At 41.1% G+C, this 26,795-nt stretch overlaps 1 protein-coding gene across 1 annotated transcript; it reads left to right on the top strand.

Annotated features, from left to right (window-relative positions):
- Positions 1–12,632: 12,632 nt before the first annotated feature.
- On the top strand, positions 12,633–21,380 carry cdc14aa (cell division cycle 14Aa). The gene is made up of 14 exons (XM_041055328.1): positions 12,633–12,681; positions 13,704–13,794; positions 17,050–17,125; positions 17,252–17,344; positions 17,440–17,519; positions 18,229–18,295; positions 18,792–18,854; positions 19,143–19,230; positions 19,458–19,688; positions 19,788–19,926; positions 20,034–20,256; positions 20,425–20,516; positions 21,090–21,230; positions 21,332–21,380. The coding sequence occupies exons 1-14, from the start codon at positions 12,636–12,638 to the stop codon at positions 21,378–21,380; spliced, it is 1,479 nt and encodes a 492-aa protein (XP_040911262.1). The 5' UTR covers positions 12,633–12,635.
- The last annotated feature ends 5,415 nt before the right edge of the window (positions 21,381–26,795 follow it).

Raw genomic sequence — 26,795 nt, 5'->3', positions numbered from 1 at the left:
ATTCACGCAGTATTTTTTCCCGTGTTTTAAAGAAGATAATTTTGTCCTTAATGTTGTTGAACTTCTCTTAAGACAAAAAAAGACATAATACACACACAATTAGAGAAACCTCTAAACATTGAGGTTTTTCTCAGGTTTTCTCTGATTCTGATTCTGATTCTGAAAAACCTCCTCCAGCGGCTTCACAACAAAATATCATGTCATTCATGTCTTTTATTAATTCTAGCTAGTTGTCCTGAGATGACCTCAGCATCTGTATAAAATACAGTCCTGTGTCTCTGAGAAACTTTAAAACACCGTAAGGGCCATCCAAAATCATTTTTATTATATCTCTTTAATTCCGTTTTCCCTCAGCTGTTTAAAGCTTTTACGTCATGTGAACAAACCTTGTCTTCGCTATATATTCCGATAACACCTGAATGCCACACTTGTGACGCGTCGCCAGCCACCTTTGGGGGGGAAGGTGACGTAGATGTTGAGTGTGTGTGTGTGCGTGTGTGCGTGCGCGCATGTGCGTGTGCGCGTGTCTTCGGGGGTGGGGGTGGGGTTCTGGTGGAAAGTTTCCATCATAAGATCCCAAAAATAAACACTGAGAAAATGTAGCAGAATGATGCATACCTAACTACAGTAACCTTGCGGTGTTTATGGTTATTGGCTGACTAATTGATTTTCTGAAGTTGAAAATATGGAAACAAAGCATTGAGAAACAATCAACATTTCCTGTAGGAAATCACTGCAATACCATCAGCTGCATAGGTTCAAAGCCTTAGAATAGAAAAAGCCCCAAAGGAAACCTGCACCACAATATTAAGGAAATTGCTAGAGATATAAATCATGACTGCAACTTTGTTCTTAGCTTTAACGCTCTGACATGCTGCTTCATACAAAATGTTTAAGTTAAGAGTTTATACAAAACTCTAACTGTAATAACTGTGATACTGTGTCTGTCTTAGATCACTGGAATATTACCAGCCTTCATATTACAGAGCCGCAGCACGATTTGCATGTGCTCCCGTTTCAATTAGACATCAGACTTCACACATTTGTCCAAACGCGTCAAATGTCACATTTGAAGTTTGTCAGTGTGTCCTTGTTAGTGAATTTTCAGCAAGCCACCGTGAATAAACACACTCACGCTCTCTTTGGGGAGGATGAATCTAAAACATGTAGTGGTAATACTAGCAGAGTCAAGGGCCATCCACCTTCATGCCTTTTAGTTTATTAGACTGTCTTTCTATTCATTTATTTTTTTGCATTCATTTTTACCTCAGACATTCTCAGTTGCAGTCCGTGTTTATGACACTGCCTGTCTATGAATAAATGAAATCACATGGAAAACAGAGAAAAAACAGCTCTATGACTGATCATAAAACAGATCCCTGATGTCTGCCAGTGACACTGGAAACACATAAATGAGAAGAACAATGAGGAGAGTGTGGAGCAGTTGAGGGAGCACCAACATTTTTTTTTTTTTTTTTTGGTTTTGGTCACAGGCGGAGACAGGCTGTAGCTCATTTTGACCATCTAAGGCTAATGATGAGGTACCAGTCGCAAATTCATTTCTTTTAAAGGGAGTTGTTTGTAATCACAATAACAGCACCCTCTGGTGTTTGTTTAATACACTGCATCCCACATGGATTCTTTCTGTTAGGGTTCCTGCTCAAGGCCCTCTGAAAATCCATGGCACACACCACACAGGTGATCAGAGCTGTCCTCAGGACACATGTGTGCCTGCAGACTGAGTTTGATTGTCTCATTTACTCATCTTTTTTCCTCTTTTCTTCAGCAACATTAAATATATTTGGTATAAATAGTTTTTCAATCATCATTTTGACCACTATCATACAACTAATGGTTGCAGCTGCTACCAGTAGAAGTACCAGTACCAGGTACAGTATTTGTGCTATCAGTAAAGCTGTAGCTGTAGTAGTATGTCTTGTATTAGTAATGCTAGTAGTAGTTACAGCAACAGCAATAATCAAGGTTGGATTAACAACCAGCTGCCAACTATCCAGAGGCCCCAGACCATGAAGAGCCCCCACATGTTCATCCTTCTCCACTGTTTAATCACATGACCAAAAGCTAAGACATGTTAAGTGTTAGTTTCAGCACAGGATTGAATGGGAACCTAGAGGTGGCAGGGTACTATAATACTCAGAGGGGTGGTAGGTGGTTGGATCAGTAGGGGCCAAGAGCAAAGTTTTGCTTGGGGGCCCCATAACAGATCAAACCAGCCACGTTACTTTATTACAGCAGAAGAACCAACACTACTAATAGTAGAGGCAGAATATTTAAATGATCATATATTATACATAATGTATGTCAGCACTGGTGTATGGAGCTTAACATATATTAAAAGCCGGTAACAATATAGTGGAGTTTTCTTACAATATAATACCCGACATGGTAGAAACCCGGTACCAGCTTGCACAGACTCTATTTATCTAGTTATTTAGAGAATACTTTAGAATAAGGTTCTTCACTGAGCTCCTCATGACACTGAGCTCTCACTGGAAAAGTGGGGTTCAAAAGATTAAACACAAATATACATATATACATATATACATATTAAGTTGTCATATTTGATGTTATGAGAACATTTGGAAGATTAAACACCGTCTGAGCAAAATTTCTTACCTTCTGTTCCTGGCTTAGTCCTACAGACACACTGTAAACTATATTGTTTATTCATAGTGTTAAAGTGTTAGTTCATTCATCATTTTATCTTACAGTGAGTAAAGTTATCTTCAGTCAGTTGCAGAGCTGAATGTGTTGCAGCTGCTCAGCCTCAGACTGTTTGATCCTCCTGAGAGAAAGAACAATGTCAGATTACGTAATCTGAGCATGTTTGTAAATGTGTGTGTGGATGGAGCTGAGTTGGGTGTGTGTATACATGTACATGTGCATAAAACACAAGCGTAAACAGATTTTTTTTTTACAACAGAACCTGAACATTGATGAAACGCCGAGCGTGGCTGACATGACTCGCTGCCTGTGGAAACATCCGGAGAGCCAGCAGGACTAAATGTAGAGCAATCATTAGTGAGGATTAACAGGCAGCCAGGGTCAGATTAGGGTGGCTGGCCTTTTATAACAAGGCTGTTTGGATGTAAACTAGCTGGTGTCTGCAGTTCAAAACAAACAGCAAATACAGAGGACATCCCAGAAATACTCTTTGGCTGTTGTCAGACTCGTCAGAGCCATAAGACCACCAAACCTGCACCGTCAGCATTTTCTGCTCCATGTTACTGTGCCTATTGATCCATGTTTGTCATTTGTGTGTCTCCGCCTCAAACGCAATGAGCTGCATCCCAATTAAAGTAAATTTTCAAGGTCATGCAATCACCAACTGTTTTCATCAAAGACTCAGTAGAACAGGATCCTCAATCACTCAACTTGACGTCTGTCCTTAGCCTGTATGTTTTACTCAGATTTATTTATTTATTATCTATTTCACTTGATATGTAGGAAACTGATACTGATTGTTTTGGAATAGCTTTATGTAACTGACATGTGTCATTGCAGATAAGACGTGGCCTTACCAATTTGAGACTTAAAACAGAATTTAATTCACTTTGTTCATCAGTGGAAATAAATGTTGAGAAACTTGCTGAGATATTCATATATTAAGACGAGCACATGGAGATGATAAAATACCGTCCTAATGACGACATCAGTTCCAAAAATGTAGTGTTCAGTAACATTTTCACTGTATGATCTGTCTTTTCATCTTTACAGGCAAATGTAAAATGCAGTTTACAGCCATTAAGACATAAGCTTCAGGACAATATTTGGTCGGTATTCAGTACAGCTTCAAGTCATCTTGGTTTCATCAAACTTCATTTTCAGTAATTTAGCACTAAGCTTCAAAAACTCTGGATCCTGGAAAAGCATCTTTTGTAGGACTGTCCCTGCCCAGTAAACTCCCGTCTATACTCTGCAAGGTGATACAACCCCGATGACATCACTATGACATCATCAGGTTTGACAAAGCTCCTGGAGACACACAGTGGGACTCCACGCGATGAGTAAACCTGATGTGAAACATAGGTGGAGTGACCCTTTAAAGCTTTTTAAAGACAGGTGCCACCTTCATTACAGGAACACACATTATTTCATACATATACAACAAATCACCAGAATTTAATTCCTGTTTTTTATCTAAGAGAAAGCTCTTAGATAAACAGCTCTTATCCTGTCAGGTAATGAAACTCAGCTGTTTCTAAATAAATTCCTGTTTAATGAAACGTGGAAAAAACTTCTTTTTTTCAAATGTCTCTTCGATTGTCAGAGAATTGCTTTAGCCCTGATGTCATGGAGCCCCGGCTTCTCAAAAGACATAAGAACTTCTCCCAATAATAAAAACTGATTTATTTGTCCTCAAACACCAGATAACAACACAAAGTACACAAAGTACACAGAATACACAGATAAGAATTTAAACCATTTATGAAATATAAGTCAAACTATGAGTAAAGACACTAAGAATAGATCCTGAAAAAAAAATTGTGCTCATGATCCCTTTGAGTTTAGTTGACAAATGGCAGAAGTAAACAAACAGGGAGTTTAGGGTCTGATCATTGGTGGAAGAAGGACTCAGATCTTTAATTTGAGTAGAAGCAGAAATACAATGTAGAAATGCTGTTTCAAGAAAAACTCCTGTAATCACAAATGTACTAAAAGTACAGCAGTATTAACATCAAAGTATATTTAAAGTACTAAAAGTACTAAATATGTCCTATTTCAGAGTAATAATATATATTATAGATATGGATTTTAATCATCAGTGCATTAAGGTCTAAGCAGCCCTTTGATGCTGTAGTTGGTAAAGGGCTAATTTAGATTATGTTACATACTTCTCAGTAGCTCAGTCCAAAGCCAACACATCCTGGAGCAGCGGGGGCTCCTCTCTTGGCATTCACCGCGTGCCTTAATTGACTGATTTGAAATCAAGGTCCACTGTGAACACTGAGAGAGGAAGCCCAGTCAGGAGTCTCACAGAAGACAGGGACGATAACCTTGAGGAGGAATGTGCTGAGGTTAAACCTAGTACCCACCTCTTGTGTTTCTGCTTACTGTGTCGATTTCTCTGAATAACATTCATCTGGACTGAATATCCAGTTTGCAGCACAAATTGTCCATTGGAGAAACGCAGCAGCAAATGTGTTCAAAGAAAGAAAACTGTACTCTCTTGTTTGAATTCTTCTACAACACACTTCCTTCCTGATAATATATTTAAAGGTCACGCATGTACCTGCTGATCATCTCCCTTTTACCCTCTAATTCATGGCAGCCGTCCACCGTTCACACCTTTCCACCCTGACACACAGTCTCCTTCAGCAGCGAAAATCCCGCTCACACGAACAACATATTCCATCTTTCTTTTTCATGACATGTCAAGGACACATCACGTAGGCAGCCATTACAGAGTGGAGCCCGGGTCTGCAGAGATCTAAATGAGGCTAAGACCAGATTGGATGGAGCCCCGTCAGAATGTAAACAGATGGAAACCAGAGCATCTCACTCACTTTGTAATGATGATAAAGAGATTTCTATGCACTGCAGTGAGTTGCTGTTTTGTTTTTGTTTTTTTAAATAGAAATCCCTTCTTATTTGCTCAAGCCAAATGGAGACACTGTGTCGTTTTCCTCCTAAAAAGAATTCAATTAAATAGATGCAATCTATTCAGAATATTCAAATATTCTGGTGGTCTAAATGAATGTGATGGATTTTAATAAAACCTAAGCCTGCTACATGCACTGCAGCACTATAAGCTCACAGAGGAGTACTACAGACACATTGTCCCTGTTAGAATATTACAGTGAAGATAAAAAAAACCCATATATATACATACATATACATCTTATCATAATAAACTCACAGTAAACGGAACATTGACATGCACGGGCACACAAAATGTCCCTCTTGGAATGTTATATAAGAGTGATTTTTCAATTCACCCCTCCCGACATTAAATAGAGCACATTATTACAGAATGTGGGCCGGGCCATGCAGCATTAGCCTATATGCTCCACCAAGGCCTGAGCGACCACATTTCAGCCAATACAACAATAAGAAAGCAAAAATATACAGCTAAAGACAATGAAGCAAGGAAAATACACACAGCTATATAAGTTTACAGCAGGAATAATCCATTAGATGCTGCCTACATCCGTCTATTTTGCGCACAAAGGCAACCTCTGATCACAAGACATCGTTCAGAATAAGAGGAATGAATTGCCTAAAATATGCAGAGCGTCGACATCTGCAGTCAAACACGGGGCACCGCTCGTCTCCTTGTCGCATTATTTCCTCCAGGATCCATCCCGAAGCCTCCACATCCTCTTCTCTCTCCATATCCTTTCATGCAGGACACACAAACACACACGCACACACACACACACACACACACAAAGATTTTCTGATGGAGAGAGAAAAAAAAATCCGTCTCTTTAGATGAGGCACAGTGACTTGTCCCACTCCCTGGGTGGTGCAAAAAATAAAAAACAAAAAAACAATAAAAATAGATTTAAGAAAAAAAAGAACTTGGAGAATTGGCTTGAAATATTCGAGACGGGTTTGTGAAAATAAAAAAATCAAAGTGTTTTGGATTCATCCTCCCGGACGGTGCGGACGGGCGGGCGGTGGATTACGCGCAGGAGGAGAAGGCTTCAAGGATGAGGCGGGGGTGACGTCACCATGCAGACAGATGCTCTCTCTCTCTCCCTCTCTCACCCCCACCGCTACCACCCCTCCCCCCCCTCTCTCTCTGCCCTTGAGACCGGAACAGGCCTCCTGTACAGCTGATGCTGCCGTTTAGACCTGTCACTTTGCTCTGTTTCCCCATTATTCAGCAGTTCGCTTTATGGGGTCACGCTCTCTGTCAGGGAGAAAACTTATGTCATATACTGTGAAATACTAAATTAAAACACTAAAAAGCAATGAAATGTGGAATCGGAAACCAGTCAAAGGACCAGTCAGAGTTACTATCATTCTCTTTGCCTTTGTATATGACATCCATATCTAAATCCACAGCTGGTGTTCCCTGTCTTTTGGTTTGCGTCTCAAAGTTTTTTCCTTTGTGCTTCTCAATTTGTTCCTCTTCTTTTTTATCCTTACTATAATGGAGAAACATGCCAGGGGCGGGAGATTCTCTCAGCTGTTCATCCATTGGCCTGATAAACTGTCAGTCCCAGGAACCATAGAGCTCTGATGTGGTTAGCTTCCTCTCAGGAGCTGTTGAAATTAAAGTTATTTTCACTGAATTTTCATCACTGATGCAGGAAACCTTACTTCTGACATCAGATAATCTTATGGAAAATATAACTGTGTCTGCAGGGCTCTAAGTTACTAGCAGGCCTGTTAGCCTGTTTGCTAGCTTTGCTAACCCTGACTCCCGAACCTAAAACCTTAGCTAGCCAAGCCGTTAAAAATTCAGAATTGCAAATGATAAACTGTGCCTCCCAAACAACCAAAATACTGACAAATACAGCTGTGTAAATCAAATGGTTTTTTTTGTTTGTTTGTTGTTACACTCTAAAAGAGTGAACTGACATTTTTACACTTGGTTTTTGTATCAGTTAAACAAACAAGATAGACCGAGTTAATTAGTGAGCTACAGGGGTTCTAGTATCTGGATTTTGTTACCTTACGACTTTACTTAACAACTTGTTGAACCACAATACAAAGCCACTGGTGTACTTCTGTAAGTTTTGTGAAAGTAGTACAGCACTCCAAGACTTGGACCTGACCTAGTTTCAGACTTGGATTTGATGTGACTTGTCTAGGAGTTGAGATGTGTGCCTCAGGTCATGATTTGATTTGGTCTCATGTCTGATGTATTGTGGTGATTAAAGAAGGACTGTAGATGCTCTTCAATGGGGACAGTTATCATAAACTGCATCACAGCTCTCCTGACATTTATCTGTGTTGGCCCAGTATATTGTTGCTGTCAAGGTTAAGTGGAGCTCTGCTCTTTCAAGGCAACAGACTGGTATAAACCTTGAAGGGAGTACAGTCAAAGGGGTACTCCAGTAATTTAATGGTGCATCTCTGTAAAGTTGGCGAGCTCATAAAAAACAGATATTAAAAAGTATGGTCAAAACTGAAGTTGTAGTTGAGTTATCCTGACTTTCTGTCCCTGGTATGTCTGAAAACACTGGATCCTACATTTTCCTTAATGCAGCCAGTCACATTTTTTTGTCAGCTCATCTCTGCCTGGTGAATTCCCAGGCAGAGAGGCATTTATAAACTCCCTCAGAGACATGCAGATGTTTCACAGGCTGTTAAGAACTCCTCATGACGATTAAGTAAATGTCAAAGTGTATAATATTCCCTGTTAGGTTTTAGTGTAGTGGTGGGCTCTGCTCTCTGTTGTGTATGTGTTCAGCTGGCTGAAGATGGCTCTACGACACGTGTGATATTGTATTAATATCACTACACTTTCTACTGATGTCTTCATTCCTTCTGTCTTTGTTTTGTATTGGACTGGGACTGTGACAGAAACTCAGAGGTCAGGCTCAGGTACAGAACAGAAACCAGGAGGTTGGGTGTCGAAGTGTCTTTCTCAAAGACACTTCGACACAAGGACGAATGTGATTTTCTTCAGGAACAATGGGAATCTGTCAAACCGTGACATGTCAGTGTGACATGGCAGCAGCTTTGCAGTGACAGCATGTAATGTTTGTAAGGTTGCCTCCGCATTCATCCCTCTTCTTTTTCTACATGGTGCCTCTGCTGCTGTCCTTCCTCTCCTGAAGGAGCTTTGCCAGATCTTCTGAATGAAGCTGATTTTTTCGGCGAGAGAACATTTCAGCAGAAATTGCTTTTGGAAACGATCTACTGTACTCTGGTTTCTGAGGGTGAAAGCAGTCTTTGAGAGCAGTGATGCTTCATGCTATGAGTGAACTGCTGTAGGACTGGGAGTCCGCCCAACACTGACAGGCTGGAGTGGCCTATTTGATTTAAACCCTGTAATTTAAACACAATCTGCTTCCGTTCATTTCAGCAGACAGAATCAGGTAGATGATGTAAACCTTCTGGTCTAAGTGAAACTTGATTTTACGTCATGATTCCCGAAAGGAATCAATAAAAAGTTTTATTTTGGCAGCATTGCCAGAGAAGAGCAGATTGGAAAGTTCAATGGCTCTTCGGCGTACTGTCACCCTTTAATGTGTTACATCATCCAATGGAGTTTTGTACTTCTAAGTATTTATTCATTAACCTAATTGTCAGTTAAACTAAATATTCTATATACGTCCATTAAACTGATAATTCTATTGATATTTGATTGAGGTCAAGTACATATTGCACTTTCTACTGTCTACAGCTATAATTACTGGTTACCATTCACATCACAAAAACATGCTTATATAAAATACACATGATCAAAGATTAAACCAGTGGCTCCCAAACCTTTTACTTTATGGCCCTTAGGAAAAAGCTTGGGGCCCTTCACATTTCAGAAGTCTCTGAAGATCTAATCAGTTCCATCAAAGACACATTTCCTCTCTAAAATCATCTCACAACCCCCTCAGATTTATCCTGCGACCCTTTAGAGGAACCTAACCCTTAGCTTTGGAAAAAACGGGACTAAACTGCTTCTCTCTATATAACGTAGTTAAAACTACACCTTAACCAGCTACAATAGTAAAATGCTACATGTACACATGAACACTGTATCAGTAATTTTTAGGATACATAGATGCATCCCCTTCAAAGCACTATCAGAGCTTCACCCAGTTCTCTGTTCCATCTGTAGAGGTTATGACACAAGATGAGAAAAATGACAATAATTGAGATATTATCTTCCTGGCAGCTGGTGACTGGTGATACATTTTGAAATAAAATCCACTGTCCTCTGGTAAATTTGAAAATTTGGAGTAATTTAGACCAAAAGATGCCAGCCCTTGTCTGATGTATAGATCACTGTTTTTTAATGAGGTCTGGGGACCATGTTTAAACCCAGACAGGGTCTCTGAAAGATCACGGTCCTGTATCTTACCTTATTTGTTTCAGCTACATTAATTTGACCACTGTCTGGCTTTTTGTTTATTTTGTTTGTTGACAGGTATCCCACTAATGCAGGCCAAGCCTTAACACACCTCCTACAGTGAATATGGGCCCCAGACCCTCAGGTTTCCTGGGACAGTTGTCGGCTTTGCCTGGTCGGTCATCTAGCCTTGACCAGCTCTCTCTAAACCAAATCAGGACTGTAAATTTGAGAGATTTAGATTTAATTCATCACAACACCAGGAAAAAAAAACAAAACAAGTAAAACACTGACATGCAACTGATGTTTCACTGGCAAACACAACCAAGCAGCTACAGTGGATGTTATTATATGAATGAACACTAGAGAGCATCCTTTCATTATAGGAATGACAAAACACGAGGAGCATCATCATAACACATCTTCTAATGATTCAATGATTGAACAGAAGCATGGTCATCAGTAGGAATAAATTTCATCCCTGCATTTTAAAATGAATCAGAAATAATAAAGAGAACAACAATGAGAAAACATGTTTTTATACACAAATCTCCATTATCCACATATTACACAGTTATATACACAGTTTGTGTCTCACCTTTGAAAAGTGTTGATAGTAAAACCATCATCAGGATCCTCAGGTGTTCTGGTTTGTTTTTGTATTTCATGTTCATGGTGCAGGCGTCCTTAGCCGTGACCCTGCTCAGTCCCTTCCTTCTGTTAATCTGATGTCTAATTGGCTAACTAGAGCAGATGACCAGGAATAGGACTATATCCCATACACAAAGATTTGTGCGTGCGTGCGTGCGTGCGTGCGTGCGTGCGTGCGTGCATGTGTGTGTGTGTGCGTGTGTGTGTGTGTGTGGATTCCCTGTTCCCCCTGCTTAGACAGAGTGTGAGGTTAGTACATTAACAACAAAGTAAATATTAGATCACACTATATAAAAGTCTTTTCAATCAATGCAAGACACATTTTTCTCACGTTACTCTACTCATACAGAAAGATCCACTCTGAAATAAATATTTCAAATAGTGAGTTTGGGATGAAACCACATTAAAACTGTTTCCACTAACACAGACAGTATGTGGCCTACTTCATTTTCATAAATGAACCATTTTCATAAGTCTTCACAAACCATACACCTTATACTTGTGTTGTTTCAGAGCTTTCCTATGGTTCTGCAGCAGGTTTCAGACACCCAAATTTACTGTGAAACCACAGGAATCTCACAGGTTCTTGATATTCCTGACACTGGGATGGGAAATGATTTCTCAAGAGCCAAAATTAAATGACTGAAGTGGATAAAACCTGTATGTTTGGTCTTACAGAAAACAGAAGTCCTGAATGAATTCCTGATTTGGTTTAGTGATAGAGTAGATTACTGGTTGGTCATGGTTTATAATCTAGTATTACCCAACCAGACAACTATCCCAGGAAACCTGAGGGTCTGGGGTCCACATAAGACACGTCTTTTGCTTAGTAACCAACCAAATTCTTATTGTATAATCGCCATCTCAAACACTTGTACAACTGTGTGATGTAAGTGCAGATTTAGGTGCCCCCCCCTCCCCGTCCTCATGTGAAACTCACAGCTCAGCCGGGGGAAATTAGGAAGCTCAGACATTTGGCTCTCAGGCCTTTGGCTCCTCACCCTTGGGTGAAAGGAGCTAACTACAGTCCTCAGGCCAGTGGAATCAGTCTGCTGCATAAGCCCCTGTAAAAGAAAAAAAAAAGACTGTGACCAACCATACACTGTGGGACAAGTCTTATCTCAGTAATCATAGTGAAAGTAGAGGAGCAGGATTGACTGTTATGATGAAACGATAAGGGGCCATTAAAAAAGTACCAAGGAATATCTTAGAGCCACACTGAGAGTCCTACAGCCACACTGGAAGTCACTCTGAAAATCTAACGCCATTTCTAATATGGAGATGGTATATTTTCAGAGCAGTATTAACATGTATTATGTCAGTAATCATTACAGGAAAACAGGGATTAAAGGAATATATTCCACCAGTACTCTTTTTACTCTTTCATCCATCAATGGATCCGCCTCTACTAGGCTGTGACAGTGCCTGCCAGTGTGTGCGTGCGTGCGTGTGTGTGTGCGTGCGTGTGTGTGTGAGCCACTGACAGAGCATGTGCAAAGCAGCGGGGAGATTAGCGCTCTCTCTGACTTTGGACGGCTTGGTGCGAGTCCTCAGCTCTCCGACTATTTGCTGGAATATTCCGGGAAACGTTTTAATTTAGACATGGAGGGATTGGATCATATGTATGTGGAGAAACTATTCATTTCAGGCTGAGTCAGTTGGCCTCTGAGGAAGAGGAGCTGTCTGATTCCACTTTGGAGACCAGCTCTCTATTACGGATCGCCTCTTCAGCTCTGAACACGGGGAGACTTTTATTTGAGTTTTGTATTACTAAGTAGACACGGACACAGAGGTTGGACGGTGGATCTTTTTATATTAATTATTTTATACTGAACTCCTGATACTGTGGACACATCTCAAAGGGGCCTCATAACGGATAAACTAGAAAATAAAAATATTTTCTTTTCTTTTTTTTTTTTTGATACAGAACAGAACTATCAACCACCAAAACAAAACGGAGATTTTTTGCAGGAATCACTGGAGTGTGAGTCAAATGGCAGAGGAATATGATCAGTCCGGGGCCTCAGAATTCATCAAAGGTAAGTCACTCCTTGATTTGATATTGACTGATTTTAGAATGAATATAAAAACCATATAATTAACTGTATAATTATACACAAACATTACTGATACACCTACATCTATACATAACTATCATGTGGAAAATATATGATTTTTATATTATGGTAGAAAACTGGACGGTGTGGGGAAACCACAGACTCACAGTCAGGGACTCGCAGGGGGGTCTCAGTTCAGCCCAAATCATGACAGATGCAGGCTCCATAACTTTGTCTGTGGGAGACTCATTTAAGACCCTGATCTGAAATAATGAAACACAACTCAATAACACAAGGCATTTAAAGGTAACAGCACCACTTTGAGAAACATTTCATTAATGGCCATTAAATGATTAACGGATAAATCAATATTAAGAACAAATTTGTGGTTGATGGGTTGTGACTTTTTATTTGTTGTTAAGATACACCTTTATTAGTCCCACGATGGGGAAATTGCTAAGCGAGCTCAGGTGCTAAGTAGACTAGAGTCTTCGTGATGAACTAAAGGGACCTGGCAAACCTGAAAGTTGTTCTTTTAATGGCTTTCATTTCTATTTGAGATATTAGTAAATTATTATTATTATTTATGCGCCCACACTATAAAAAGTTACTTTTTTCGACTTGTACGGTTTTGTAACTTGATTATGTTTTGATGTAGATCAGCAGCTATAGTTTCAGAGGGGCCGGGGGATTAAGTTGTATTAAATCAGGTTAAGTAACAGGCAGTGTGGTTTAAGGTGAGGAGCTTTGGAAACACAGCTCCACGGCTAGACTGAGAAACCGGAACAAAAACATCTGCATTGAACTGTCAAAGTGCCAGAGGGCAGAGTGACAAATAGACGACTTTGTCTATGAGACCAAAACCATCTGTGATCCGACTGAACTCAGGACACCTACCACTAAAATATAAATTCATCTGTCTGCTTCTCCTGTTTGTGTCTGTCTGCCTGCCTGCCTGTCTGTCTGCCTGTCTGCCTGCCTGCCTGTCTGTGTTTGTGCCACAGACCGGCTGTACTTTGCCACCCTTCGCGTCAAACCAAAGAACACGGCCAACACACACTACTTCAGCACGGATGAGGAGTTCACATACGAGAGGTAAGCCTCTGTGACGAGCAGCTGGATCACTCTGACATGGCTCAGTCAGCTGTGGTGTGATTCCATATATCAAAGCAGATGCAGAGCTTCATCAATACATCCTTTACAGACACTGAGCAGAGGGTGATCAGGTATTGACAGGTAGCTTCAGCCAACCACTCCTTGTGTAATACGCTGATCACTAAATATTTTGTAATTAAAATACTGTTGTGTGGTCTATTGTCTCTGTCCTGTGTCAGATCATAGAAGCTCAAATGGGAGTGAGCAGTGTGTGTTAAAACACTGTCACCCACATAGCAGTGTCAGTGATGTATAGTTGGTGTAATTAACTGCAGCAGGGGGGAAAAACAGGTTGTTTATGCTCACGTTGTTAGTCATGGATCCGTATTTCTCTGATGCTGCTGATGCATGTTTGTGAGGAACTTTATGTGACAGTGTGGCTCTGGGTAATCTTAAAATAGAAAGTATTTAGTCCAAACAATATTCCAAGGACAATACAATTCTGCCAGCACACGAATAATCATCTTCATACAAACATGCAATGGCATTAAGGCTTTCTGGTTTTTCCCTATAAAAAATGTAAAAAAAAAAAAAAGCTCATTGGAGTTGTGTTCAGATTGATGCAGCACATAGTACGACTTCATGGACATAAGTTTGATATGCAACATGTGATCAATAGAGTGGACTGTCTGTATAAAGTACAGGTGTAAATTCAGGGATTAGTTCACAGTGTGTCTGTGTTTGCTTCTCTCATTTGATCATATAAAATTCTCCATCTCTTCTTTGTCAGTTCTGACATCACCTATCCAGTTCATGCATGATTCTCATGTATAGTTCACCTGGGTGAATAATCCAAAGAATCAGTGTTTTTCATGGAGACTCAGGCTTTATAATCTGGCAACAGGACCTTAAATGTGATCTGAGCCTGAACAGGGAGCCCCAGGAGCTACTGTAGCCTATGAAGAATGAAACATGTTCAGGCAGGTTGAAGACAACGACAGGCTACTGCATCACTCAGAGGACAGACAGCCTGCAAACAAAGTACCTGCAATAGGCAAGGACGTTATCGCACATGATTTTGTAGAAGGCACCCTCTGAACAACGCAGGACCATCATCCTCTGGCTCTGAGTCCTGACACTTTCACATACAGGGGATCAAGGACGGAGGAGAGAGAGAGCAGGAGGAAAGAGAAGACAACACAGTGCAGGTTCCACATAATAATTACAACACGGTTAATGATAATAGGAAGAAGACAATAATAAGACTGCTAACAGGACTAAGAATAAGGCTAATAATGACAATATTTATACTTATATAATTAATGAGATGGGGACAGTAGGTGGACCACAACCTCAGATCCAGACTCTGCAGCTCCGAGGGCAGATGAACCTGCAGAGAGTGACAGCAGAAGAGAGGAGAGAAAGAACAGAACTACAGGAACTATGGGACATGAATGAGAGCAGATGGAGAGGAAGAGGAGAAGAGAGAAGCCTGGTGCATCATGGGAAGACCCCCAGTAGTCTAAGCCTATAACAGCTTAGCTAGGGGATGGTTCCAGGAAAGCCTGAGTCAGAACTAACTTATACATCTATCCAGGAGGAAGGTTTTTAGCCTCCTCTTAAACCTGGAGAAGGCGTCTGCCTCCCAGAGCCAAACTGGTAGATGGATCCACAGAAGAGGAGCCTGGTAACTGAAGGATCTGCCTCCTATTGCGCTTTTGGAGACTCAAATACACAGGAATAATATGCCTCCTCCTCACAACTTACAGGACTTAAAGGATCTGCTGCTAATGTCTTGGTATGAGGAGAAACTAAACTAAACCTAACCATACACTTCATACTGTTGGGACAAGCGATATCCATGGTCGTCTAGGTTGGAGGACTTGGTTGGAGGTGGTGCAAGTGTTTCATTGGTTGGTGGTGGTTGTCTAACCCTAATCCCCATGTGGTGGTTTGCCTTAGTACATTTAAAGCAAAGCAGGCGAAGACATACTGATTTGCTCATTTGAATATCAGCCTGTAAGTGAGGCCCATTGACTCCCATACATGTTCAGCTAGTGTTTATGATGCACTGTAAAATATAGGTCAAGATGAGATCAGTGGCTGTTCCCTGACGATGGAAAGGGATTTAGGACAAACACAGAGTGACGCCAGTCAGACTGGACACTTAGTCATCACCAGTCTACTACTTCACCTCTAATGTACACAGCAGATAGAGTTTGACCTGCTGCTTTACTCATTAGAATCAACCAAAATGACAATAATGCTCTGGAAAATAAGGTTTTTATAGCTCATCAATAATGGCTGTCTGTTATAACATGTCTGTGCATTTAATACAGAAATGAGCTGAGATTTTTAAAATGATGGCACCAAACTTTTCCTCTTTCTATAGGAGCTTTTGAATTAGCGTCCAGTGGTACAGATGGACTACCTTCTACTGGTCCTCAAACAACAAATACTATTACAGATACTGTTTGTTTTTGAAGTGATTTAAATGAAGAGGAGCTGTTCAACACTCTGAAATAAATATTGTTGTTATGTTTTGAGCCATAAGCTTTGCACTGTGCATAACACCAGCATCTACTGATGTCCAATCAGAAATTTCCCAGTGTTGAACCTGATCGCAGATTTCGGGGCCATTCTCTTCAAGTTCCATTTTCAATTTTTAAGTCCCTCTTGACATTAAATCCCGCTCAGTCATCCTAAATGTTTAAGTGCCCCCACCTTCCAATCAGCACCTGTGTTCTGGGCCAAATGCCCTTCTGATGAGCTGTGATGTGACCTTGAGACAAATATGTAGCTTAACTGTTAGGCCAGTTTCTCCTTCATGAAATTCATGAAATTCACTGACTCCATAAGCTGTGTTGAATCACAGAGGCCCACAGAGACACCCAGAGGAGGTTCTGCCATATTACAGGTCACCCCATCAGATCTGCTTAGTGTACATGCTGGTTTCTAGTCATTCAGTCCAAGTATCCAGGCCTTTAGAAACACTGGGATCACATGATAAATCCAAACGACCCTGCTCATTAAGGGATTTTTAACTTGCGATCAAACTCTTTTTATATTTTATTTGTTCACTTGACTGTTCAGTTATATTTTAGGAGATGGTCTACACTTCTAGAAATCTTACACCTCAAACAAACTGCAAGGCTTTCATGTAAGAATATTTCATGTTATGAATATTTCTATCATGAAAGGTAGCTGTGCAGGATTTGTCAACAGAGTAATGCTGAGTGAGTCTGTGTGTTGCAGTTTCTATGCTGACTTTGGTCCCCTCAACCTGGCCATGCTCTACAGATACTGCTGCAAACTCAACAAGAAGCTCAAGGTAACACAGACTGATCAGCTCAGTACTTTACATTCAGGAAATGTACATAAATCAGTCAGACAGTGAGACGTCCTCTGTGCTGTTGTTACTGTTACTCAGGCTTTTTACTTCATTTCATCCCCTCAGTCCTTCACCATGTCCAGGAAGAAACTGGTCCACTACACCAGTTATGACCAGAAGAAAAGAGCCAATGCTGCTGTCCTCATCGGTGCCTACGCTGTAAATAAAAATCTTTTTATATATCCATCAATTCACCTCTCCGGCCATCTGTCTGTCCATCTTTCCATCATTACTGTATAACCTCTGCCCTGAAGGTAATCTATTTGAAAAGAAGTCCAGAAGAGGCCTACAGGACGCTTATCTCAGGAAACAACACAGGCTACCTGCCCTTCAGGTACACACACACACACACACACACACTGGCCAAGCAAAGAGACGCATAAAAATCCTGTAAAACTGCAACTTAACACTTTGTAGATTTTAGCATGGACAAAATGAACAGGATATGATGCGTTGATTAGCTTTAGTTTGTATTTGGTCAGAGCCAGACTAGCTGTTTCTCTCTGTTTACAGTCTTTATGCTAAGCTATGCTAACTAGCTACTGGTGCTAGCTTCACATTTAATGTACAGATGTGAGAGTGGTATCAGTCTGTTCTCTAACTCTCTGTGATAAACTGAATAAGAGTACATCCCCAAAAAGGACAATTTCAACCTCAACTCAATTTACTGTAATATCACTACAATATACAAGAAATCAAGCTAAGCTAGTCCGGGCTATCTAAAGCCTCAAAAGCTAACCACTTTGACCAATTGCAAGAGAGATTCAAATGGGTCAAATTTTAAAATTTTATGGGACAAATTTCAAAACTGGATCCTACATTTCCCATAATGCAAACCACGTAACATCTTTTTCTTAGACCCTTCCTGCCTGTTTAAACAGCCACATCTTTCAAAACCCCTGGGAGTAGCAACATCTTCTTAATGTGTAAATCTTTGGGTGGCCCTTCACACAGGGCCATCCAAACAACAGAGACAACCTTTCAATTTGGATTGCAGTTGCCACAATTTACAGTTAACAAATTTGTGTGTGTGTCTTCCACAGGGATGCAGCAGCGGGGGAGTGCTCTTTCAACCTCACTGTGCTTGACTGTTTACAAGCAATACGTAAGGTAAACAACAAGCATGACTGAGCTAACAACAGTAGATTAGTCTGTGAATTAATGAGCTGTGCACTTGACTTCAGTACACTCCGACCCTGTATTAGTAATTTGGGGAGGGTCAGCTACAGTTTATCCATCCGTCATCACAGGAGGAAAAACCTAATCCACGTTTGTTACATCATATTAAACTGATGGAAGATATTCTGACAGTGTTTTGTAACAGGAAAAAAAAACAACAACATCTGCCCTGAAAACAAGGGATCTGTTTTCCTACCGTGGGTCAGAGGTCACCTGCTTTGTTGTTCCCTGTTACGCACTTATTCTTAATCCTCTGTTCGTATGAAAGTTTAGAGAAGGGAAGGAAAAAAACAGAGGTTGTGAGGAAAGAAGTTACATCATGGTATCTGAATTTATTTTAAAAAAAGGCTGCCCTGAGTCCACTATTACTACTACTACTACTACTACTACTACTACTACTACTGTCTCTCTCTCCTCTCTCCTCCAGGCGCTACAGCATGGTTTCCTGGACTTTGAGAACTTCGATGTTGAGGAATATGAACATTATGAGGTGAGGATGATTTCTAATGTTAACCGTAAACAGAATTATGTGAAGGACACGGAGCTCTGAATGTGCTGAGACAGTCTGGACACAGCTGGAGCAGGGCTGACGTCACCTGCTCAGAAATGGAACATTTCAGAGATTAATCTTTGTATTTTGCTTTGCTTGGATCTGGCAGCTCAGACGTTCTACCACTTACATATCCTCCATTTCCAGTTAGGTTCTCATGTTTTAAAGCGTTCCACACGGTTGGAGAACCTCTGTCACACTCTCCTCGTGTTGTCTCTGTGTCCTTAGCGTGTAGAGAACGGGGACATGAACTGGATCATCCCAGGGAAGATTTTGGCTTTCAGCAGCCCTCACCCTCGCAGTAAGATAGAGAACGGTGAGTCAGGTCCCCTCGAAATCTTTCCTCCAAAAAACGATGCAGTATTTATGGCGAGGGTTTTGTGAGGTCCCTGCACAAAAAGAAGGTTTTTGTCAGAAAGGTCTCACAAACCACATGTTTACCACCTCTGAGTCATTGGTTGTTACATCAGTTATTAATGAATGCTGCTGTGACTGAGGCCTGATAAATCACAGTGCTTCCTGACTGGTTTTTTTTTTTCCCAGGTTATCCTCTCCACGCTCCAGAGGCGTACTTTTCGTACTTTCAGCAGAACGACGTGACGGCCGTGGTCCGTTTGAACAGGAGGTTGTACGACGGCAGGCGCTTTGAGAACGCTGGATTTGAGCACCACGACCTCTTCTTCCTGGACGGGACCACGCCCTCTGACCTCATCACCAGGCGCTTCCTGCATGTGTGTGAGAGCACAGAGGGGGCTGTGGCTGTGCACTGTAAAGGTAGGATGGAACTGTGTGTGTGTGTTTTTGCAGGTCCACTTGTTAAACCTGTAAAACTCGTCTCCCCAAACCTTCTGTCTTCGCTCCGTCCAAACACAGCTGGCCTGGGCCGTACAGGCACTCTCATCGGCTGCTACGTGATGAAGCACTTCCGGTTCACAGCAGCTGAAGCCATCGCTTGGATCCGAATCTGCCGGCCCGGATCCATCATCGGTCCACAGCAGAACTTCTTAGAGGAGTGAGTCTCAATATAATAGCATAAACAACCCAGACAGAAAAGATTTTCTACATGGACCAAGACTGAGACAGGCTGAATATACGGTGTTGTCTGTCCCCTGTGTGTAGGAAGCAGCACAGTTTGTGGGTCCAGGGTGACGTCCATCGCTCCAAACAGAAACTGGTTCAGCAGAGACTCAGTCGGCGGCAGCAGCTACAACAGCGTCAACAACAACAGCTTTGCAGCCCCGACTCCGAGGGAGGGAAACAGGAAGCCATGTCCCGCCTGCTTTCAAGCATGGATGACCTGTCAATCAACACCACCCTCTACAAATCATACAGCCTGGATGAGGTCAGGGGGCGGGGACTTTCTGGGGTCTTTATTATTTCTCTATTTCCCTTAAAATGAGGATTGAAGTATTTAAAATTGTAAACAGATGTTTTTCTTTTAAGTTACAGTTGATCGCAAACTGTCTCCCCCTCCTCTGTCCCCCAACCCTCTTTCTGTGTGTGTGTATAGAATAACTGCAAGGACAGCAGTCTGACTCAGGGAGACAAACTGAGGGCACTGAAGGGAAAGCGACCACCTAGATCAGTCTCATCCTCCTCAAGGTACACTGCTGTGTGTGTGTATGGGGGGTGGGGGCTATTGGCAGACACATAGACCAGGCAGGCAGATACACAGAACAGGTAAAAGAGTTTGACAGAGAAGTTCAGTCCTCAGCTCCTGTCTCAGCTTGGCTAAAGCAGGACGGACACTGTGTCTGAACACAGCACGTTGGACAGTCAGATCAGATGGACAGTCAGTCAGAGGTGTCTGTGTTAACTGTTTCCTGTGACTTAAGAGAGCTGGTCCTCTTCACACTGTGATGGACCAGCTCGAGACAGGCTCTGTACTTCTCTCTCTGGCTTTTTTTTTTTTTTTTTGGTTACACAACTCTTTGTGGCACTTTTGTTGTGAACAGCTGAGTGCAACACGATGAATGTCTGAACATGTGAGCTGTCTCCCCTGGCTCTTCACTCTGCCTTCCACTGTGGCTGTTACAGAGAGGGTCACACATGGACCCCCCCCTTTGTTTGATCAGATCTTAAGTTGTCAGGACTGTGATTCATTATATGTAACGTAATTTAGAAAATATCAGACACACGTTATAATCTGTTGGTTCCTTTGTGCTTGTCCCTCAGGTTAAACCTGTCCAAATCCTCTCACAGTTCCATCCTCCCACCTCCTAAGTCCACTAAAGTCCCCCTCTCCTTCCCCTCCTCTTCCTCCTCCTCCAAGAAGCTGGTACGAAGCTCCTCCTCCTCCATCGCACAGATCAAGAGGTGAGAGTCCGTCTTTTCAGATGCAGTCACCCTCAAAACGAAATGTACAGACGCAAGATGACTGGTATGAATACATGAGTTGATGTGTCTCTTCCCTTCAGTCCCTTCAGCCTCAGTCTGTTCAGCACCAGGCCTGCTGTCATTCACTGACTTCACAGCAGCGACGTCTCCACTCTGCTCACACGCTGAGTCGGCTGACGACGGAGTCAGAAACTGTACCAGGTCTCCACCATCAAGCCGTGGTTGTCCAGGCCTTAAACCTTTTTTTTTTTTTTTTTTGTCAGCCTTGACGCGCTTTGAACTGTTGGTGTTATGTAACTATAAACAGTTCACATACATCTAAAACTGACAGGATACTTTAGGAGAAAGTTTCACTTGAATTTTTTTTTTTTTTTTCCACAGCAGTTGCTTCGTTCATGCGTCGTAATCACAGGCTCATTCATCAGCTGCTTAGCTACTGGCTGATAAGTCACATCCAATCATATAACATTCAAGCCCACAGTGAGGCCCTTATATCAGGCCCTTCCTCCTAACACTCTGCTCCTTCCACCCGTCTCAGTGAGATTAATATTCTGAAAGAGATAAAGCTGTGGAAGAAAAACGTTTAGCTCACCTGTAAGAACTGATATGAATTAGAGTAACAGACAGAATTTGAAATGACATTCACATGTTGGTCAAGGTGACAAACTTCAGTAAAGTCAGCCATTTAAAAGCGAGCAGCGTATCTGCAGCTTTACCTAGCCTGTTTAACTGACTCACTGAATTTACATCACACCACAGGAAACAGCATCGAACTGGAGGAAATGACAGGAGGAAATAAAGGGATTAAAACAGAAATTCACACACCTGGAAGGTGTTTTACACCATGGATAAATAATGTCAGACTCTCAACTGCACATTAAAACCTTCTTATACTAAAGAACAGTATATATACATATTAATAAGCTGAATGTTGTGTATGAACAGTTTATATATATGTACAAATCTCATTTATGAAACAAAAACAAAGCACAGACACTTTGGATCACATGATAATAACACAATAAAGGATACAGGAGACGTTATGATTGATGATTTTGGCAACCAGTGTCATTCAGAAAGGTGCATGTGTGTTTGTGCGTGCGTGCGTGTGTAGTATTAAAGACTTTTCTGAGCAAACGTACTGTGAATACCTGCTTTCTTTTTTTTTTTGTTTGTTTCTTGCAGTCCAAATGCTCGCTATGCAAATGCTGCTGAGTTTGGAACTGATGCTGTTACCATTGTGAAATACAGTACATATTTATCTGGTCATGAATTACATGTGACCATCATCGCTGGTGCTTGTGTTGGTGCTTGTCTAATCACTGGCTGATTGAAAAGATGGTTGCTGCAGAGATTGTTGTGTTTAAATTAAAGAATAAAGGCTGATGATGAGAAAAAGACTCATGTTAATCTTTGTTCTAGAACAGAGGTCACTAACAGGCGGACCGCGGTCCGGGTCCGGACCCAGACGCCGTCTTATGCGGACCCAGACCTACGATCAATAAATTATCGATTATTCTACATCACAACGGGACGCTAATATTTTAACCAGCACAGCTTTTCTTGTCTTTACAGTATCTATTTAGCGGACCTTACAGACCAATTGCATGCGAGTTAAGCCATCCCACATGACGCTGCTCAGCCAATCAAATTCGAGAGTGAAAGCGCGACTCTGAAGCCCAGATTTACTTATACTTCAAAACTTAAGACAATAAATATTTTTGAATTGTACTTTAATTTAAGTCAGTATGAGGCTATATATATATATATATATACTCCAAAATACAGGAAAAACAAATACATGACTGGTTGGCATCATCTTTTTTTAAATTCAGTTCTTCTCATTTGAAGAGTGTCTTTGGTTTTCTAAATACTTGGATGCAGCAATTTATGACAACAGGTGTCAAACTTTCTTGGTGTCTGGAATAAGCAAATATTCCCACTATATTTATTGTTAAGTGCATGACCCTTTTTTCTAGCTTAAAGTCCACTGAAGTGCACATGTCAAATTATACAAAAACTTCAGGTTGCTCATATCAACAACAACATCAGCAAATAAACAGGGGGAAGGTCAGGGACCAGGGATTAACAGGGACTATTAATTCACCTGACTAACCAGGCACCAGATTACACAAAATATGGTAACACTTTAGAATAACGATCCTTTATAAGACATTTATAAGCCATTAGTAGATATTGAACTAATCATGAACAAACCATTTATATACATTTGTAAATGATTATAAAACCATTTATAACTAAAGTTGTGCAACATTTATGTATGATTTAGACATTACTAAAAGTGCTGTGTCAGCATTGTTTGCACATGATTTATTCATCAGCTTCTCTTCACGCTTGTTGGTGTTGCACATAGATTCAGAAATTGAAGACAGCTAAATATGTTTTGATTTGGTTCGATAACAATAAATATTTTGGGTAACACTTAAAAATAACTATAAAAAAATAGTATATATAGTATAGTATGTAAAAAAATATATAAAATACAAAAAATATATTTTATATAGTACATAAAATATTAGTATAGTACAGTAATATAATTAGTATTTCTGTATAATCTTTTCCTCATTTATTTTCTTCTCTACCTCCACATTTATTTACTTTCTAATTTATTCAGTTTCACTTTGGGGTTCCAATAAAACTGTACAGTATATGACCTGTGTGCAGATTTACAACCTCATTGAGTTTGTGTTGAGGTCAGCTAATCCACAGTGTCTGCCTTATTACTCTCATTTTTTTTTCTCACAGTATCTTATTCATTGACCTCCATCATTGTGTAAATTTGTATATAGCCATTTTTTACTGTTTTGTATTTTTAACTTAACTCTTTAGATCATTGCAATTTTTTGTTACTTGAATTGCATGCACACTTCTTGTTTTTCTGCACTTTATCCTTTTTCCTTTTTTTTTTTTTTTTGTGAGGCGCCTAACAAGTGAATTTCCCCGCTGTGTGATCAGTAAAGTCTTATCTTATCTTAAAAATTAATACTTCAGACATTAAAAATACATTTGATCATTTTTATCGACAATTTATCTGAAATGATCAGTGTGGGAGGAAACCGGAGCACCCGGAGAAAACCCACGTAAATCACACCAACAGTTTCTTCAGAGAAAGGCAACGGTGAGGACAAGCACAGCCAGAACGCCCAGAGTTAGTCCGATGACCCGGAACACGGCTCCCTATTCACTGCAGGAGGCATCTTTTTTTTTTTTTTTTGCAAGCCGAGTTGAGTAGTTTTTGATGTGGGCTTGCATAATTTCAATGATAGTGTCCATAGCTGGTTCCTGTAAGAGTATAGCGGACTCCAGCGTTCGTCTACCAGATGAAGTCAATTTGGGAGGAAACCGGAGCACCCGGAGAAAACCCACGTAAATCACACCAACAGTTTCTTTATAGGAAGGCAAAGGTGAGGGCGACCACAGCCATTACGCCCAGAGTTAGTATGATGAGCCGTACCACGGTTTTATATTCGTTCTGAGAGGCAGCTTTCACTGAAAGCCGGAATGAGGAGTATTTGATGCGGGCTTGCATAATTTCAGCGATAGCACTGTCCATCTCTGGTTCTTGTAAGATTATGACCGATTCCAGCGTGCGTCTACCACCGAATTTCTTGTCCAGTTCTTTCAAAACGGCCTTGCAGACTTTCTTTACGTTCTTCTCATTAGGGCAGACGCCCTCCGTGACAGTGAGTCCCTCCATTGTCTGGTTTACCAGACGTTTGGTGTGAGTGACCCACTGTTCTTGGCTTTGGTTCTTCAGAGCGCGACACTTGGTCAGCACTCTTATCGTCAGCAGAGTAACGAACAGCCTGAGCTGGTTCTCATGTTCTGCCTTAGTTGTTGACTCTTTACCAGAGTCAGGAGACTGGGCACACTTGGTTGTTTGAGGTATGTCCATCATGACTTGGGAGTTGTTTTCCCTCTCCAGGATTGTTTGTGGTGTATCTTCTTTTAATACAGTTCTTGCTTCCAGCTCTTTAATTATCTTGAATGTGTCCTGGTCTTAGTTCAGTGGAATCTTGGAGTAAAGTAAACTGTTGTGCTGAAAGGTAATTTATAAGGCTGCCCAGGTGACGTCATTGCATCAAAGGCAGACCTTGCGTCACTCGGCTCTACTTCACAGTCCAAAGGTAGAGCCAAGTGACGTCAGGATGTCGAACACACCTGCACGTGCGCATGCGCGCTCGAACGCACACCACACCTTCTCCCAAGCAAAATAGTAAATGAAAGAAATTCAAATATTTACAACTGAGTCATAAGTTAACACAGCACAAACATCTCCACTTATAACCAGACATTTATATGACATCAGATTGTTAATCCTGATGCATTAATGTGTAAGCAATGTTTTACTAGTGGAGATGGAACATGATTTAACTATTTAAACCAGAGGTCACTAACAGGCGGACCGCGGTCCGGGTCCGGACCCAGACGCCGTCTTATGCGGACCCAGACCTACGATCAATAAACTATCGATTATTCTACATCACAACGGGACGCTAATATTTTAACCAGCACAGTTTTTCTTGTCTTTACAGTATCTATTTAGCGGGTTAAGCCATCCCACATGACGCTGCTCAGCCAATCAAATTCGAGAGTGAAAGCGCGACTCTGAATACAGAGATGAGAGAGATGATAGGTGAGTGACAGGTGGAGAGGGAAGTTAGCGATACAAGGAGATGACATTTATAGACAAGTGAGGCGGAGACAGGAAGAGAAGACAGCGAGACGAGTGAGCGGGAGACAGATAGAGAAGACAGAGAGGCGAGTGAGCGGGAGACAGCGAGAGACGATGGCCCTGACACCATTCCAGCCCAGATTTACTTAAAACTGTCACTCAAAACTTAAGTGACAATAAATATTTTTGAATTGTACTTTAATTTAAGTCAGTATGAGGATATATATATATATATATATATATATATATATATATATATATATATATATATATATATATATATATATATATATGAGACATTATGGTGTTCCGGACCTTCGCTTGAAGAAATTTTCTCTCACTGGACCTCTTAAAATTTTAGTTGAATACCCGTGTTCTAGAATAACAGATGACTGTGGACATTAGTTTTGTTTCTCATCTCAGGGGAATTACATTATTCTGTCTAGGAGTTTGAGGTTTAGTCATTCAAACAGCTGATCTTTAAAGTGGATGGAATCACTGCAGCTCACGGTTACTAATATTTGTAATGACATATTTACACAGAACCTCTTTCCTTTTGCAGCCTGTTGCCTCCATGTTGTTGTGTTTTGTCTCTGAAAGGTTCAGGCAACAGGTCGGGATCAGGTAACCCAGCAATGAGTAAGTAGTTGGGATCAGACAAAGACAATCTGGCAAACGGCTACAGGAACGGGGGCAAGTATATATATATACAGTACTAAGGGATAAGGAGGCAATGAGCAGCAGGTGGGCGGGGAGGTCAGGTGGTGCAGGTGGAACACGAACACTGAGGTAACTGCAGGGCAAGGAGGAGCAATGAGAGGCAACAACCAGAGGCAGATGAAGGAGAA

The sequence above is a fragment of the Toxotes jaculatrix genome, chromosome 14, assembly GCF_017976425.1.
Source record: "Toxotes jaculatrix isolate fToxJac2 chromosome 14, fToxJac2.pri, whole genome shotgun sequence".
NCBI classification, from domain to species: domain Eukaryota; kingdom Metazoa; phylum Chordata; class Actinopteri; family Toxotidae; genus Toxotes; species Toxotes jaculatrix.
Note: the sequence above shows the minus strand (reverse complement) of the source record. Positions and strands in the feature narration are given on the sequence as shown.

Coding starts and splice junctions, on each gene's coding strand:
- cdc14aa (XM_041055328.1), top strand. CDS start 12,636: ATGGCAGAGGAATATGATCAGTCCGGGGCCTCAGAATTCATCAAAG. Junction 12,682..13,703: donor GGCCTCAGAATTCATCAAAG/GTAAGTCACTCC, acceptor TTTGTGCCACAG/ACCGGCTGTACTTTGCCACC. Junction 18,296..18,791: donor GTTTACAAGCAATACGTAAG/GTAAACAACAAG, acceptor TCTCTCCTCCAG/GCGCTACAGCATGGTTTCCT.